At 49.0% G+C, this 14,326-nt stretch overlaps 1 protein-coding gene across 8 annotated transcripts in view; it reads right to left on the bottom strand.

Annotated features, from left to right (window-relative positions):
• Positions 1 to 14,326, bottom strand: part of RFFL (ring finger and FYVE like domain containing E3 ubiquitin protein ligase) — a 67,979-nt gene that overhangs the window by 7,800 nt on the left and 45,853 nt on the right. For 4 of the 8 annotated variants that reach the window (XM_082370908.1, XM_082370914.1, XM_082370915.1 and 1 more), the window contains exons 2-4: positions 10,903 to 11,090; positions 3,168 to 3,560; positions 32 to 115 (exon numbers count right to left, since the gene is read on the bottom strand). In XM_082370908.1, the coding sequence (XP_082227034.1) occupies positions 32 to 115; positions 3,168 to 3,560; positions 10,903 to 11,090 (665 nt within the window). The remainder of the gene's footprint in view (positions 1 to 31; positions 116 to 3,167; positions 3,561 to 10,902; positions 11,091 to 14,326) is intronic. The other 4 variants (XM_082370909.1, XM_082370913.1, XM_082370910.1 and 1 more) reach the window with 3 other exon arrangements.

Raw genomic sequence — 14,326 nt, 5'->3', positions numbered from 1 at the left:
GCAAAGGCACAGACCCAAGCAGGGGCCCCACCTGGGTCTCATCCTCAGCAGGTGCTCTGGCTGTGCTCTCCAGGTAGACGGGTTCCTCTTGGTCCTGAGACACATGGCCATTGGCCTGTGGGAAAAGAAAGGTGCCATCACATCCACAGAGATGTCCCAGGGATAGCATGGGCCTCTTGCCAGCTCACACCATATCCAGAATGCATTCCCATCTCCCCCGGAAATCTGGAGTCTCGCATAACAGCATTACAAAGCCTGCTCTTCAACACTGACTCTGTCAGGCAGGGAAGCATTAGAAATAGATTTCAACTCTAGAACAAGATGCATTAATTCTGCCCACCACCAGGAAGGCATTAACCGCCACTCACCGTCAATTTAGTCTCAGCTTGAACACTCCGAGTCAAAGGAAGATCACACGTCCACTCCTGTGCTGGACCACTGTCAAGTTTTTTCCTGATACTGACCCCAAACTACCCTCCCAACAACTTCTGCCCACCGTCCCTGGTTCTGCCCCCAGACCAATGCCAACTATTTTCTTCCCAGCTGTTCATATCATATCTTCCCTTCCTCCACACAAAATCTCCCCCACTTCCTCATCTGGCCCGGATGAGACAAAGTTTCCAGACCCTCACCACCCTACCCCTCTCTTCTGGCTAGTTGCTGCTCTCACATTCTAGAAATATGCTCCAACCAGCAGGGCACACTATTACTGAGAGCTGTCTCGAAACCTGGTCAGAAATTATTATTAGCCTGAGACTATATAAGACAAACGCCTGTCCTTAAGAAGTTTCATTCTGCTTAGAATTCTAACTTCTCAAAAGGTTCCTCCTAGATACTCCTTCAGGTTTTGCCACAGAGTAGTCAGAACTGTGAGCCTCCTAATCCCATCACCATTGAAGCCACAAATCCCTTAACCAGATCCTCTTCACCCACTGCTCCCAAGAGGCAAAGGGCCTGGTGTGAGCCCAGAGCAAAGAGGTGTCTGAGCTCACAGGCCTTTTCCACTGGTCTCAGTAAAGGGACAACCTGGGAAACAAGTCACTCACTGCCTCTAGCCGCTCATCTCAGATTAGGATGCATAATACGGAGCTAATTAAGAACAGGCAAGCAACTACAGTGGCAATGAAGAGTACAAATAACCACCACCACCAAAAATGCCAAGTGACGATACGCTCCCACATATAGCACACATGTACGGAGATGCATCCAAAACAATGTCTAGCTTTCTCTTAGATTTACGTCGGTGTGGTACACACTGGCCTCCTGGTGTCACCTTGGAGTTACAAAAAGTCTTTCAGAGCCTAACCTCGTCCTAAGTAGACAGCTTCTTGTATATCCTTTCTTTTCCAGGAAAGAGAAACTAGATCTCATGCTGCAAAGTATGCTCCTGTCTTTTGAGTTTGCCCACTGGCTAAACCAAAATCTACAATGAATATGTGTCCACAGTTGTGCTTATTCCACACACTTCCTTCACCAGCAACTACTGCCAGGACATTAAAGGTACAGGAAAGGGCCCTGGTAGGGCGAGTGGTACAAGCAGATTTGCATCCTGGGTGCAGCTCGCTGTAGAATCGTCGGGCAGCCGCGCACAAGTTACTTCGCTTCCCCTGTTTTTCTGGATGACAAAATGCAGACCTCACCAGAACAGGGGATGTGAGCTGACCTGAAGGCCCTCTGAAAACATCAGAGAAGTACCCAATGAGATCCGGTACACAGTGTCATCTGTGGGTGCAGTCTGGAAACTTCTGATTAATGAAAGGAAGCTTAAAACCGACTCCTTTCATTGGAAAAGCCACCTGAAGGTTCTTGAGGGAAAAAAAAAAAAATCCCTCAAGGCACTCTCCTGGCTCCACATAAACAGAGAGAAAGCACTTAACCAAGCAAAGGGAGGAAGTCAAAGCAGGAGCCCAAACCTGTCCAGCAGACAGAGCCAGAGCTGAGGGAAGAGTTAAACTCCAGAGCGCGCTGGGGAGAAAGCAGGCTCAAGCCAACAAGGGAGCTGCCGAGTTTCCTGAAGGTAAAGCATGCGATCACAGTGGCCTTTATGCCTCAGTGCTCGTCAGAGCTGAATCAGGGGCCCCATCCTGGCAAAGGAGGTGATCATAAACAAGAGGCAGCAGCCATCCACATCCTGTGTGGGAACTGACAACACTGGCACGTGCCTGCTCGAGGCGGCTCACAGCCCTTTAGACGTGAGATCACGCTAGGCAATCCTCCCAACATCCTGGCAAGAGCAAAAGTGGTCCGGATTGCTAACCCCATTTCATTGTCCTAGGCTCAAACCTCACCCGAACTGACCCAAGAGTCAGTGACAAACCGGATGTGGAAACCGGATTTCTTAGGTCCTAATCCTCCCACTATTGCCCAAGCCATGTAAGTAAAAGGCTCACTAAGGCACTTAACGTATATCTACAGGACGCCACCATGCCTTACACAACGGTGAGGTCCGCCCGCGTCACTCTAACCCAATAGTTGGTTTCTGCGTCTACCTTCCCCCTTGGAGGGGCTTTCTCAGCGCAGAAGCAATGTGTTACTCATTTCTGTACTTTCCATGCCTGGTTCATATTTCAGTCGATGTGCTGCTCTGAGCTTACCATTCCCAGGCCCCACTAGGATGCTGGTAAGGCTGCTTACTGTTCAATAGCCCGCCAACCACTGCCCCGCCCAGACAGAGGCTGGCAAGAGAAGCAGCGCCCTTGCCTTAGTCACAGTGTTTCCCCACTCTCCCTTCCCTCTACATGTTCCTTTTCTTCCTTTGTGCCTTGTGACGGTCACTGAGGAACGGAGTTCCCCATCCGGCCACAACAAAGGAAGACCACAACAAAGGTGAGTAAGTAGGAGGGCAATTTGAACAGAACTACATGCAAAGACTACCAGTGAGTTTTCTCAAAATATTTCTGGAAAAATGCATTTTTTAGAACTCTCTAACTGGGATATGTGCGTATTAAAAACAAACAAAAAACACAAACACCCAGTAGCGTGCATCAATATCCCTGAAAAAAGCCAACACGTGAGTCTGATGTCCAGAAAACATCATCCCTCATCAGTAAGCAGAAAGGCGTCACATGATCCAGACACTTAACCTTGCCCCGCTCCCACGGTACAGGCGGGAGAGGAAGGCGAGCCCTCCACCCGGCAGAGGCGGTGTGGCTGCCAACGGGCCGTACCTGCTGCCGGTCCCGAGCCTGGGCCGGGGCTGAGGAAGGGAGGCCGGGTGAGGTGGGAGGTACTGTGCTGGTGTGAGGCTGGGTCAGGAAGGCCTGCTGCTCGGGGGAGTCCGGGGACAGGTTGGGGGCGTGAGTCCTGCCCTCCTGGGAGATTACAGGCTGCTGGCCAAGCACCAAGAACACCAGCTCCTCCTTCTCCCGGCACGTTTCGGTAGAGATGTCATGCAGGCTGAGATAGTCCCTCAGATCCTTCACCTTCATCTTCATGAGCTCCTCCCGCTGAAAGGCTGTAGCTCGGAAGCGCTGGCAGAGAAGGCAGAGGCGGGGCCCGCTCCCCACTTGGCTCGAACAGGCCACGCAGAAATTCTTCTTACAGTCCAAGCAGGTCTGCTGCTTAGAGCAAGAGGCAGAGGAAACCACGTCAGACAGCGAGAACAAGACAGTGCGATGGGAGCTGCGCGAGACCTCCCCCATCACTCTTACTTTTACTGAGCTCCTCCTCCCCCTGCGGGTGCAGGCGACCTTGCAGATTTCAGGTAAAAGCCACTCGGAGGTGGCGCAGCCCCTGTGGGCATCATGTATCCAGATACAGGACACTACGTGGAGTGTTCCATCGGAGGCTTACTTTATTCACTTTACTGATAGAGAAATGGAGGCTATTAATTAAGACTACCAGCTTCAGGATAAAAAAGCCCCGCATTTTTATTGTCTCCCTCCTCCATTTCTTGTGGCGTCACCTTGGGGGTGTAACTTAGCCTCTCTGGCCCTCAGTTTCCTCAACTGTAAAGCAAGGCGATAACAGCAACTGCCTCATAGGATTGTTGTAAAGTTAAGAGATAATGCATTTACTATATCTGACACATGAGTCTTCAATAAGTGTTCAGTGTTTTAATTATTCTTGCTAGGAAATACAAGCCAATGATAAGAGTCAAGATTCAAATCCTGAACTATGATTCTTTCTACTTTATTGCTGAGATAAGAAAGCAAATGCATAAAGGTTATGGTGGTGACTGTTGTTACTACTAACGTTATTAATTAAATTATTGAGGGGCCACTATGTGCTAGAGCTAGACTTGGCTTGTCATTTAATTCTCAAAGCAAGCCCGCAAAGTAGGTATTCGCGTACCTCCCTGTTTTACAGACCAAGCATCTGAGGCCTAGAGAGATTTAAGTCCCATCCTAAAGGGCAGGCAGTAAAGAGTGGAGCTGGGATTCACACTCGAGGTCTGTCTGAGTTTCGTGCCCACAGTCATGCTCACGTTGCCTAACTCAGCCCGAGGCGAGCCTACAGCTGGGCTGAGTAAAGGGCCTGGCTCTCCATCTCCCAACTGCCAACCCAGCGCCCCGTCTGCAGAGGCTGGGGCCCAGGCCCCCCCCACCCCAGGAAGGCCCACTCAGAGTGCTGGGAACGCAGTGGTGCCTGAGAGCCTACCCAGGACAAATATTTAGTCAGCTACAGGAGGCCCTCTGGACGTGATTAGGGAGCTCTGGTCTGTGAAAGTACAGGGTGTCTCAGACAGGCGACAAGAGCAGCCGGCAGGCAAGCTGGTACCACCAGGCAGCAGCTCCTCCCAGGATCGCAGAGAACACGACTCGTGAAGGCTTGCTCAGCTCACAGGAAGCAAATCCTCAGCCTCTCGCCCCACAGGCTGACAGAGCCCGGCGACATCTGACCGAGGCCTGTTCCAGCCACTAGCAGGCCACACGCCACCAGAGGGGTAATCCCTGGGCCCACAGGGCTGGTCCCGGAGGGCGCCCTCACCCATCCTTTAGAGAAATTAAAAACTTTTCATCCTGTGGTGACTTAAGTATTAACCTAAAGATTTCTGCTCCCTCTTTTCTAAGTATAGAAAGCTATTCAAGCTAACAAGAATGCCCAGGAGAGGGGCTTCCCTGGTGGCGCAGTGGTTAAGAATCCGCCTGCCAATGCAGGGGACACGGGTTCGAGCCCTGCTCCGGGAAGACCCCACATGCCACGGAGCAACTAAGCCCGTGAGCCACAACTACTGAGCCTGTGCTCTAGAGCCTGCGAGCCACAGCTACTGAGGTTGCGTGCCACAGCTACTGAAGCCCGCACGCCTAGAGCCCGTGCTCCGCAACAAGAGAAGCCACTGCAATGAGAAGCCCGTGCACCACAACGAAGAGTAGCCCCCGCTCACTGCAACTAGAGAAAGCACAGCAACGAAGACCCAACACAGCCAAAAATAAACTAATTAATTAAAAAAAAAAAAAAAAAGAATGCCCAGGAGACTGACATTCCCAGAGTCGAAATCACAGATACTCTTGTGTGGCACTGAAGTAAAAGTCTGCATAGCTGACGTCATTTATAGTTAGTTTTCTCTAAGTGTCATTCGTGCAGTAAAGGAAAACAAGCATAATGCTTACCATCGTTTTGACTAGTGATACTTAGAAGCTGGGGAAGGACACGCATCAAGCTCCCTTATTCTCTACACAGTTATAACCAGACAATAAAACGTTCAGCGACTGACTGGAAAGGACGCATGGCTGCACTTGCTTCATAAGGTCTGGGACCAGCAGCCACTCAGGTGGAAACTGGATGTTTCCGGGTACGCGGGGTTCAGTCATATCTAAAGCTTTTCTGTTGGGCAATGAGATGTGCTTAGGATGACAGTGAAATGACGAGGCTTCAGTGTAATAAAGCTGTAGGTCCTGACGTGGAACATTACTTAAGTCAATGCAGTTTGATAAGACCTAGCTTGACACAATTAAAAAGCCCAGAGTTGCTCAATCAGCCAGATCTAAACAACTCTCTTCTTCAAAGATGTGCAGCGTATTGGATGCAAGATCAGAATGCAAAGGCAGCAACCAACCCAGCTTCTCCGTACCCCCGGCTCGCCAGGGACTCTCAAGTCCCGGCATCGGCATCTGAAACACACCCTACAGGAAAGAGTAAGACAGCGCTCTCTTGAGACTAAAACCCCAGTTCGCAGAGGCAGGAGAGAACAAAGGAGAAGGAAAAAGCAGCTGTCAACAAATGTGGGCAGAATGAGCAAGGGAAACACATATGTATACATTCTAGCAAATGGTGCAAACTGACTCACGAGGTCGCATGAAAGATGACCTAGGGGAGCCGACGAGCCTGCACAAATGCCAGGAACACAGGCAAACACCAGCATCGGGAGGCTGGCAGCGGCACCCGCCTTTGCCAATCCACCCTTCCTTGTTCCACCCTCTCCCCAGCCGCGTTCCCTGGCACAGGGCGGGCCCACTTTCTCAGCCCACCAGCCCCTCCTCCTAGCCATCCTGCCCATAAGCATCCCCTCCTGCAGCCCACCGGGAGGAAAGGGGCAGCCCGAGGCGTGACACACTAGGATTAAGTCCTAGCTGGTCACGTCCCAGCTAAGGGAACTTGTGCAAAACAGATAACTTCCCAGAGCATCAGATTCTCACCTGTAAAGTCGGACGCTCAGCCTACCTCGAAGGACTACTCAAGTACTACATGAGCTAAGGCACAGCAAACCTCAGCATGCGGTGGGCGCGCAACGCACTTAAAGGTGACACCGTCACCCCCTTTTCCCTTTCCCCCGTGCCTCATCTCCGAGCGCGGGCCGGTCCCTAGGAGCCACCCCCTTTCTACTCTGAGACTTGAGTATCTCTTCCACGTTTCCAAGTACAACCTCCCTGCCAGGCCACCTCCTCCGCCTCCTCCTCAGCCTGGTCAGCTCAAGAGGCTGGGCGCCAAACTCCCTCCAAAACCGTCAGGGCTGCTGCTAGACCATATGTAGGTGTTACCAGTACAGATGGGATACGAGGCTTGTGGCAAATCCCAGCCTGCCATTTCTCTCTGGGACTGGAAACTCTGGGAAGGCAGGGCTCCATCTTTCTTAGTACGTCCTCTCTACAAAGTCCTTAGTGCTCTCTGGACTTTGTACCCAATGAGCAGTCGGAAAATACTGACCACGATGAAGAAAGGAAAAAGAGACAGTAGGATCCATGTAATCACGCCAGTTCAAACACTTCTAGAAAAGACATTTTAAAAGCTTGCAGCTGTTAAATGCCAAACCCTTAAGATAAGATGCTGATCCACTTAAGCATGAAATTACAAGTGCAAAATTCTCATAGGAGAAAATATCCTTAATATCCACAAAATTCACTGTGAATTACACAAAATTAATCCATCCCTTTGTGGCAAGAAAATATTGTACCGATAACCATCTTTTACCTTCCAGACTGGAACTTTCTTTCCCCCCACAAAAGCTCTTCTTGCTACAGAAGCTTTCTTTTTGTCTCCTTGTGTGGCTGCGTATTTGCCCCCATCTTCCTGTCAGACTACAAGCTCCCTACTAAGGAGGGATGACTTTCTTCACCTCTGCCTGCCTAGCCCACGCAATGTCTGACACACAGTAGATACTGAATAATGTATTTTCCACTGAACCACTGAAAAGGAAAAAAATTCCTTATTTTAATCACTGTCAGGTCTTAGGCATCCAGACCGATTCTCTGCCTTCTTTAGTTTGACCTCCTCCTCCTCCTTCGTTTCATCTGTCTTCATCAGCTGCGTGCCCTTGTATCTTAGTAGCTAAAGTACTTGTTGTATGAGTCTCAAATTTTTCATCTGTAAAATGGGTTAACAACCACTTCTTCACAAGGTCTGGCACAAAGAGTTGCTCACTAAATGGAAGCTACTTCGATCAATCTCGGCCTCCACCCTACACCAGGCTCTGGGAAATTCCCGCCAGGTTTGCAGGAGCTTCCTAAGTGCTACTCCTATGGCTCCATCAAATTACCCTCCTCATGAAGCCACGTCTGCTCCCTGAAATGGGATCGATCAGGTTGTTGCCTTGTTCAAAATCTTTCTGATGCTTCCTTGTTGTCTGATGGCGATAGGCTCCTTACCATGGCAGTCATGGCCCTTTACCACCTGATCCCAACCTTGCTGCCCTAACTTCCCTGGTACCCTGCACTCTGGCCAAACAGGCCACTCACAGTTCCCAAGTCCACCTTGAACTTGCTCCACATCTGGTGCTTTTACCTCAGCCACTGCTTTGCAAATCAACAAACTTTCCTTCATCCGGCTAGAATTATCAATTTACCAACAATGCCTGATGCCCTAGAACTTAACTTATGCAACTGACTATTATTAGTTCTTTGTAAAGGTGGGCCTCCTCGACCAGACAGTAAGCTCCCTAAGGGAAAGACTTACGTCTTAGTATTCTCTCCACAAAACTGTAACCTCCAGCTACTAGCATGCTGCTGGGACAGAACCGGGCCCTCAGTGAAAATCTTCAGCATGGAAATGTCAGCCATAAAGTGATGAAAATAGAAACTCTCTGGTCTACTTCCTCTTTTTCAAACTGCTCTCAACTCAGCAGTCCATTTGTTCATTCATTCATTTATTTTTAAAATTTTATTGCCTACCTACCACGTGTCAGTCACTGTTCTAGACACTGGGGAAAAGTTGTGAACAAAATTGACAAAATCCCTTCTCCTATGTATCACCTGAGAAGACAGGCAATCCACAAACACATGTATGCTGGGTGGTGATAACCACTATAAAGACAATAAAGCATCTTCCCACCCTGACCCAACCATCGTTCTCCTTTCTCTGGGGGTGGTTTCCTTGTTCATTCACGTTCTCTCTTCAGGCTGAGCAATGTCAAGAACTCGCTCGATCCCCTGGCTCTCTCAAGTTTCCAATGTGCTCGACATGCTTATCCTGAGCCTGGATCACCACCATCATCCTCTCTGTGCTTTCTCTCCATCTCCACTCCAGAGGATAACTGCCTTTTTTTAAAAAAGGGGGGGGTGGGGGGGTAGTTTCAAACAAACCTATTGCAAATTCATGCTGCTTCCTTTATTTGTTTGTTTATTTTTTAATTAATTTTTTTGGGGGGGCCACTCCGCACGGCTTGCAGGATCTTAGTTCCCTGACCAGAGATTGAACCCACGCCCTCAGCAGTGAAAGCGACGAGTCCTAACCACTGGACCGCCAGGGAATTCTCCATGCTGCCTCATTTAAATGAGGGTTTTCCCTATTCCTTTCTTGCCAATTACTCTGCCACTTCAGCTGGTTGTTCCTAGCATTTCTCACAATGTAACAATGAAAACAACACGAGCTTTGACGTCCAACAGACTCTTGATGTACTTGAGGAGTCCTTGAAACTACTACCTTAGATAAAGGGAGCAATTTCTTCATCTGTAAAATGGGAACAAATGATAGTAGTACACACATCATAGGCTGTTGTAAGGTTTCAGTGAGACAACACATATGAAATGCCAGGCTCAGTGCCAGGCACATGACCAGGACCCGACAGCCCTCCTTCCATCTCATCTCAGACCCTAACTCCACCCCACCGTCTCCACCACCGACAGCACTGAGGCCACGTGGCCCCGAGTTCCTGCTACTCGCCACTTCAGTCTCCATCATGGACTGAACCTTTCAGCCTACGTATAAAAGGAGAGGTACCCCTGCCCACCAAGCCACAGTCCCCTGGCCTGCAGGAGCCTCTCTGGTTGAGCTCTCAGTGACTGGGGCAGCCAAGCAAACCACAACAAAGCTTGGCTACGTGCCCACCTTCCCCGCACTGCAGTGAGGTGTAGGCAAAATACAACCTACAAGGCAAAATGCCAATCCTCCATCGTCTTACAGTTACAAAGGGGTGGCTGGTCAACATTTTGAGCTGCAGAAATTCTGACATGCTGACTGTCTTCTGGGAGAAAGCTTGAGAGTCAAAGACCTATGTTTGAATCCTGGCTCTGCCATTTAATAACCAGGTGATCTTGGGGCGCTACTTAAGTAGAGGGGAAAGAATGAGTATTTTAATGTCTCCAGTGCTGTCAGGAACTTGACAGTTTCCTTTTTACCTGCTAAACTTTAAGCCTTAGTTTCTCATATGTAAAGTGGGAGTGTAGGGACCCTAAAACCTACATCATAGAGTTACTGTGAGGATTAAATGAAACAAAAACTCTATAAATTGCTTAAAATAGTCCCTGGCATACAGCAGGTGGTTTAGAAAGTATTTTTTTCCTCTCAAATTTCTCATTATCATCATTTTAACATCACATTCTAGGCTGCAAACCTCTCATTCTGCAGAAGAAGACAGATGCAGCAGTTCTCTTCTCCGGGTCGGGGCTCACCTTCGGCCCCAGGCGTGCTTACCACAGACAGAGGGATGGCCCACACCCGTACACCATGGCCCAGCCAGTGATTTTACCTCCTGCTCACTAATCTGGAAAACACGGCTACCATGCATTTCAAATGAAATGGCAACAGTAAATAAGCTCCATTCTTCATCTTGTTAGGGTCCTGATGTACCTGAGATGTCCTTGACACTGTTTTCAATAAAAAGAACAAGTTCACCTGCAGCCAGGCTTTCTACAACGGCAGCTAATGAAGGAAACAACAGCAAGTGCCTGCTGCACCCCAAGCATCGCGCCGGGCACCCTTCGCAGCTCAGCGCATTTTATTCCCACAACACTGCGAGTTGTTGACTTGGGTACAATTATTATACCCCTACTTTATAGACGGAGAAAATGAATCTCAAGACAGGTTAAGTCATACAACTAGGAAGTGGCTGAGCTGCTATCAGAATTCAGATCTAGCTGGCTCCAAATCTATGCCAAGATGTGTTGCTTTTGCTTGGTTAGTTTTAATACTTTTGTGAAAGGACAGCTCTGGGTTGCCAGCTTTGCACAGGCACCATGGAAGGGTCAGCAGACCTGCCTGAGGGCCTGAGGCTACAGCGGCCGAGCAGGCCGAGAGGTCGACACTCACCTTCCTGGCCATGCTTGCGAAGTGGGCCCCGCAGGCCTTGCAGTTTGGTTCCGAGCCCGTGGGGGAAGGGAAGGAGCTGTACCCAGGGTTGGAATAGGCCTGCGTCCTGGCTCCCTGGGGCGGTGGGGCCTCCTCAGGCTGTCCATCCAGGCAGAACCAGTTGCAGCAGGTTGCCCACATGATAAAATCTGGCACGAGGGAGAAAGGGGGAAAGGTCAGAGTTAAGACACACCTTGACGGCGTCCCCTGAGGGCACAGGTGAGCAGCGACATCGGTCCACACCTCCCACCTCCCATCACCGTCAAGGTGAGGATGGGCTTTCGGGGGCCACCGACTACCGCCTCCTGCACCACGCCCGCTGCCGTTACAGGAAAGGTGCACACAGACGCCTGACCTGCAGGCCAGGCCGGCACGGGCAGCAGAGCCAGCACGCTACCTTTGAAAGGTTGCCGATGCCTGTTTGGGTTTAGTCTGAGAGCTTTACTTCAAATAAAATCTTTTGTCTTAGCAATGACAAGTGGCCTAAGAGCCATTTTATTCAGGAACATGACCTTGCCCCTAGAGCTCAGACAGATAGAGCTCTATCATACACACGTGTACAGTTCCACACTCATATTGACCATGGGGCGGAAGGATCATTACTTCCTTTATTTAGATGAGGCAACCCAGGCTCAAAGGAATCAAGGTCACACAACTAATATATAGAGAACGGAGATTCTGAAAACCCAGCTCTTCTGACTCTAAACCTAACGTTCTCTTCCCTATACTACGTTGCCCCCTGGTTTCCCCTCCCACCAGCCAGCAGAACTTACGTACAGCTCTCACATTTGTACGTCCGGCCCTACATCAACGTCTACCACGGCACCTGTAATAGTTATGCTTTTTTTCTACCACTAAACCATACGCTCCTTGAGGGCAGGGACCACTTCGTATTCATGTCTGTTCTGTACTCAGCAGTGCCGTGCACACAGCAGATGCTCCACAATGTTTGCTTCCTTGCTGAATCAGTGCCTCTGCGGGCTTATGAAGAAGTTTTGGGTTATTACTTCCATTTTACATATCAAATACAGGAATTAGGGGCTGGGGGGTTGATGATTTTTTGAGATCACAGAACAAAGAGGATCCAATCTCTCAAATGTCAGAATAAACTAAACATTGCAAGGGGGTCCACTAAAATGCCAGTCGCTGCTGTAATAAAGTAAAATGTGCTTTTCTCAGTAGACTAAGGTAGTCAGGATGGACACTGTGATCCTGAACTCTGCTTACAGAGATAACGAATGAAACATGTTGTGTATTAACAATCAGTTCACACAAAAGAATGGTACTTTCTGCTCTGCCTCCTGACTCGCTGAAAGTGCCTTTGTTAGATCAGAGTTCAAAGACGAGGTAAGCTGGAAGGAACTAAGACGTCAATGGGTTCCACCTTGGTTATTTTTTAGAGGAAAAGAAAGAGGCCCAGCAGGAGGAAAGAACTTCCTGGTTCACCCAGCTACAACCTTTGGCCTCGTGATTACTCCAGGGCCTTTCCAGCTTCCCAACACTGCCTCCAATAATACATGCATTCACTTTTGCAGGCATGTCTGATTAATACCTGTCTCACCCGGTGGCCTATGACCCCCATGAGAGCAGGGACCATGACAGTCATACAGTGCCCAGCAGAAGGGTGGCTCAACAAGTACTACTGAATGAATGAATCACATACAATATTTAAAGATTAACTAACCACACATTCGTTCCATTTCCTTCACATCAAAAACATGTCTCTCTGACTCACTATGACTTGTCTGAAGACTCTCAATTCCCAGAAAACAGGGACTTAATCTGCCTTACGAATTCACACGGAATAATGAAGCCCAGAGCAGTTAAAGAACTGAGTTATTTGCTGGCAAGAGACTGCAGGCAACAGCAGAGTAGTAACCCTCCGAAAGAGGAAGTTTGTAACTCTTTAAATCACCTGTTGATGGAAGCATCTGAAACAGTGTGTAATAATACAAAGATCAGAGGATCTGGAATCTGAAGACCTGGGCTGTTACCTACCTCTAACAAGTCACAGCCTTTCTGTACTTCATTTTTCTCATCTGACATTCTCCAAGCTGTAAAGCACTAAATAAACCTGAGTTGTTGCTACTAGCATTATAACAATGCTTTCACTGCAATTTCTCTGAGACAGCACAGGTAAAAAGTAAACCTAGAGATTTCACAATTACCATTTGCCTTTCTGGGCTTGTCCCGAACGTGGACAAATCTTTGACAGAATCAGCAGGATGTGTCAATTAACTAAGTGAGGTCAGGGGAAGGGGAATAGCAGAGCAGCCTTGAGACAAAGCTGTGGGTGGTTCACTAACTTGTCAAATCCTCCACTCATTCATGCGTGCAGCCCTTAGAGGAGCCAATGCCTTGCTGTCTCCAGTGCTAGGTGAGTATGGTCGATTACCTAAGTTCATGGTCTAGTAGGAGAACTAGAAATGTAAAACCAAAAATTGAAATTTCAGGGTGATCAGTGCTTTAACGGAGGTTTGTGCAGTGTAAGGGGGGTTACAAAGATGGGAACAATGATCAGCTCCTCGGGGTGGAGGAGTGACCAGGGAAGACATATCCTATTGAGACAGGCTGGGACCCCGGGGACCCTTTGCTGCCATGCTTCACCTGGACAAACGTCTCCTGGAGCAACAAAATACAAATAAACTATAAGGTACTAAAAATAACTATGTGCATGCACTGGGGCAAATTATGGACAACAAGATACAAAAAGACCAAAAACCCAACTGCCACTTCTAAAGAGCCCGGAGCAAAGGCAGGGAGCACAAGCAGGGCACTGCGCATGCCCCCTGCACACACCACCACCAGAGGGCTGGGCAGACCACCTCAGCCACCCCTCCAGTCCGACCCCTGGACCTGCTCCTACCCTCACCCCATATAAGGAGACAGCTCGCACCCCTGCTCAGCAAGCGAGCAAGCAAGGGCACCTGCGGCTTGTTCTCACTCCCCCCTGCTGCAGCAGGGGCCCCAGTAAAGCCTTGCCTGAATTTCCCATCTGGCCTCTTATCGATTTCTATTGATAAAGGAGGCCGAGAACCCTGGTCGGTAACACTATTATGGACCAGAAAGTCAAGAGCAAAAAGACTTTTCAAGAACAAACCAAGAGCATGCACCAGGGCATTAAAGAAACTACAAAATGCTTGGTTGGGTCAAAGGTAAGGGTAGGGGTGGCGGAGAGCACAGCAAGTAAACAAGCAGCCATTTAAAAACAAAAAAAACTTGTATTCCATGGTAAGGAGTCTGGACTTTATCCTGTAGGTAGTGGGACACAATGAAGGGTTAAGGCAAGCAGTTTTTGTTATCTTATTTGCATTTTAGAGTGGCCACTTACAGCAGTAAGCGGTATGGAGGACAAATCCGAGAGGGGCAGGTTGGAAGAAAGATA

Source organism: Balaenoptera borealis (assembly GCF_965194805.1).
Source record: "Balaenoptera borealis genome assembly, chromosome: 20".
Lineage (NCBI taxonomy): Eukaryota > Metazoa > Chordata > Mammalia > Artiodactyla > Balaenopteridae > Balaenoptera > Balaenoptera borealis.
This window is presented reverse-complemented; position numbering and strand designations above follow the sequence as displayed.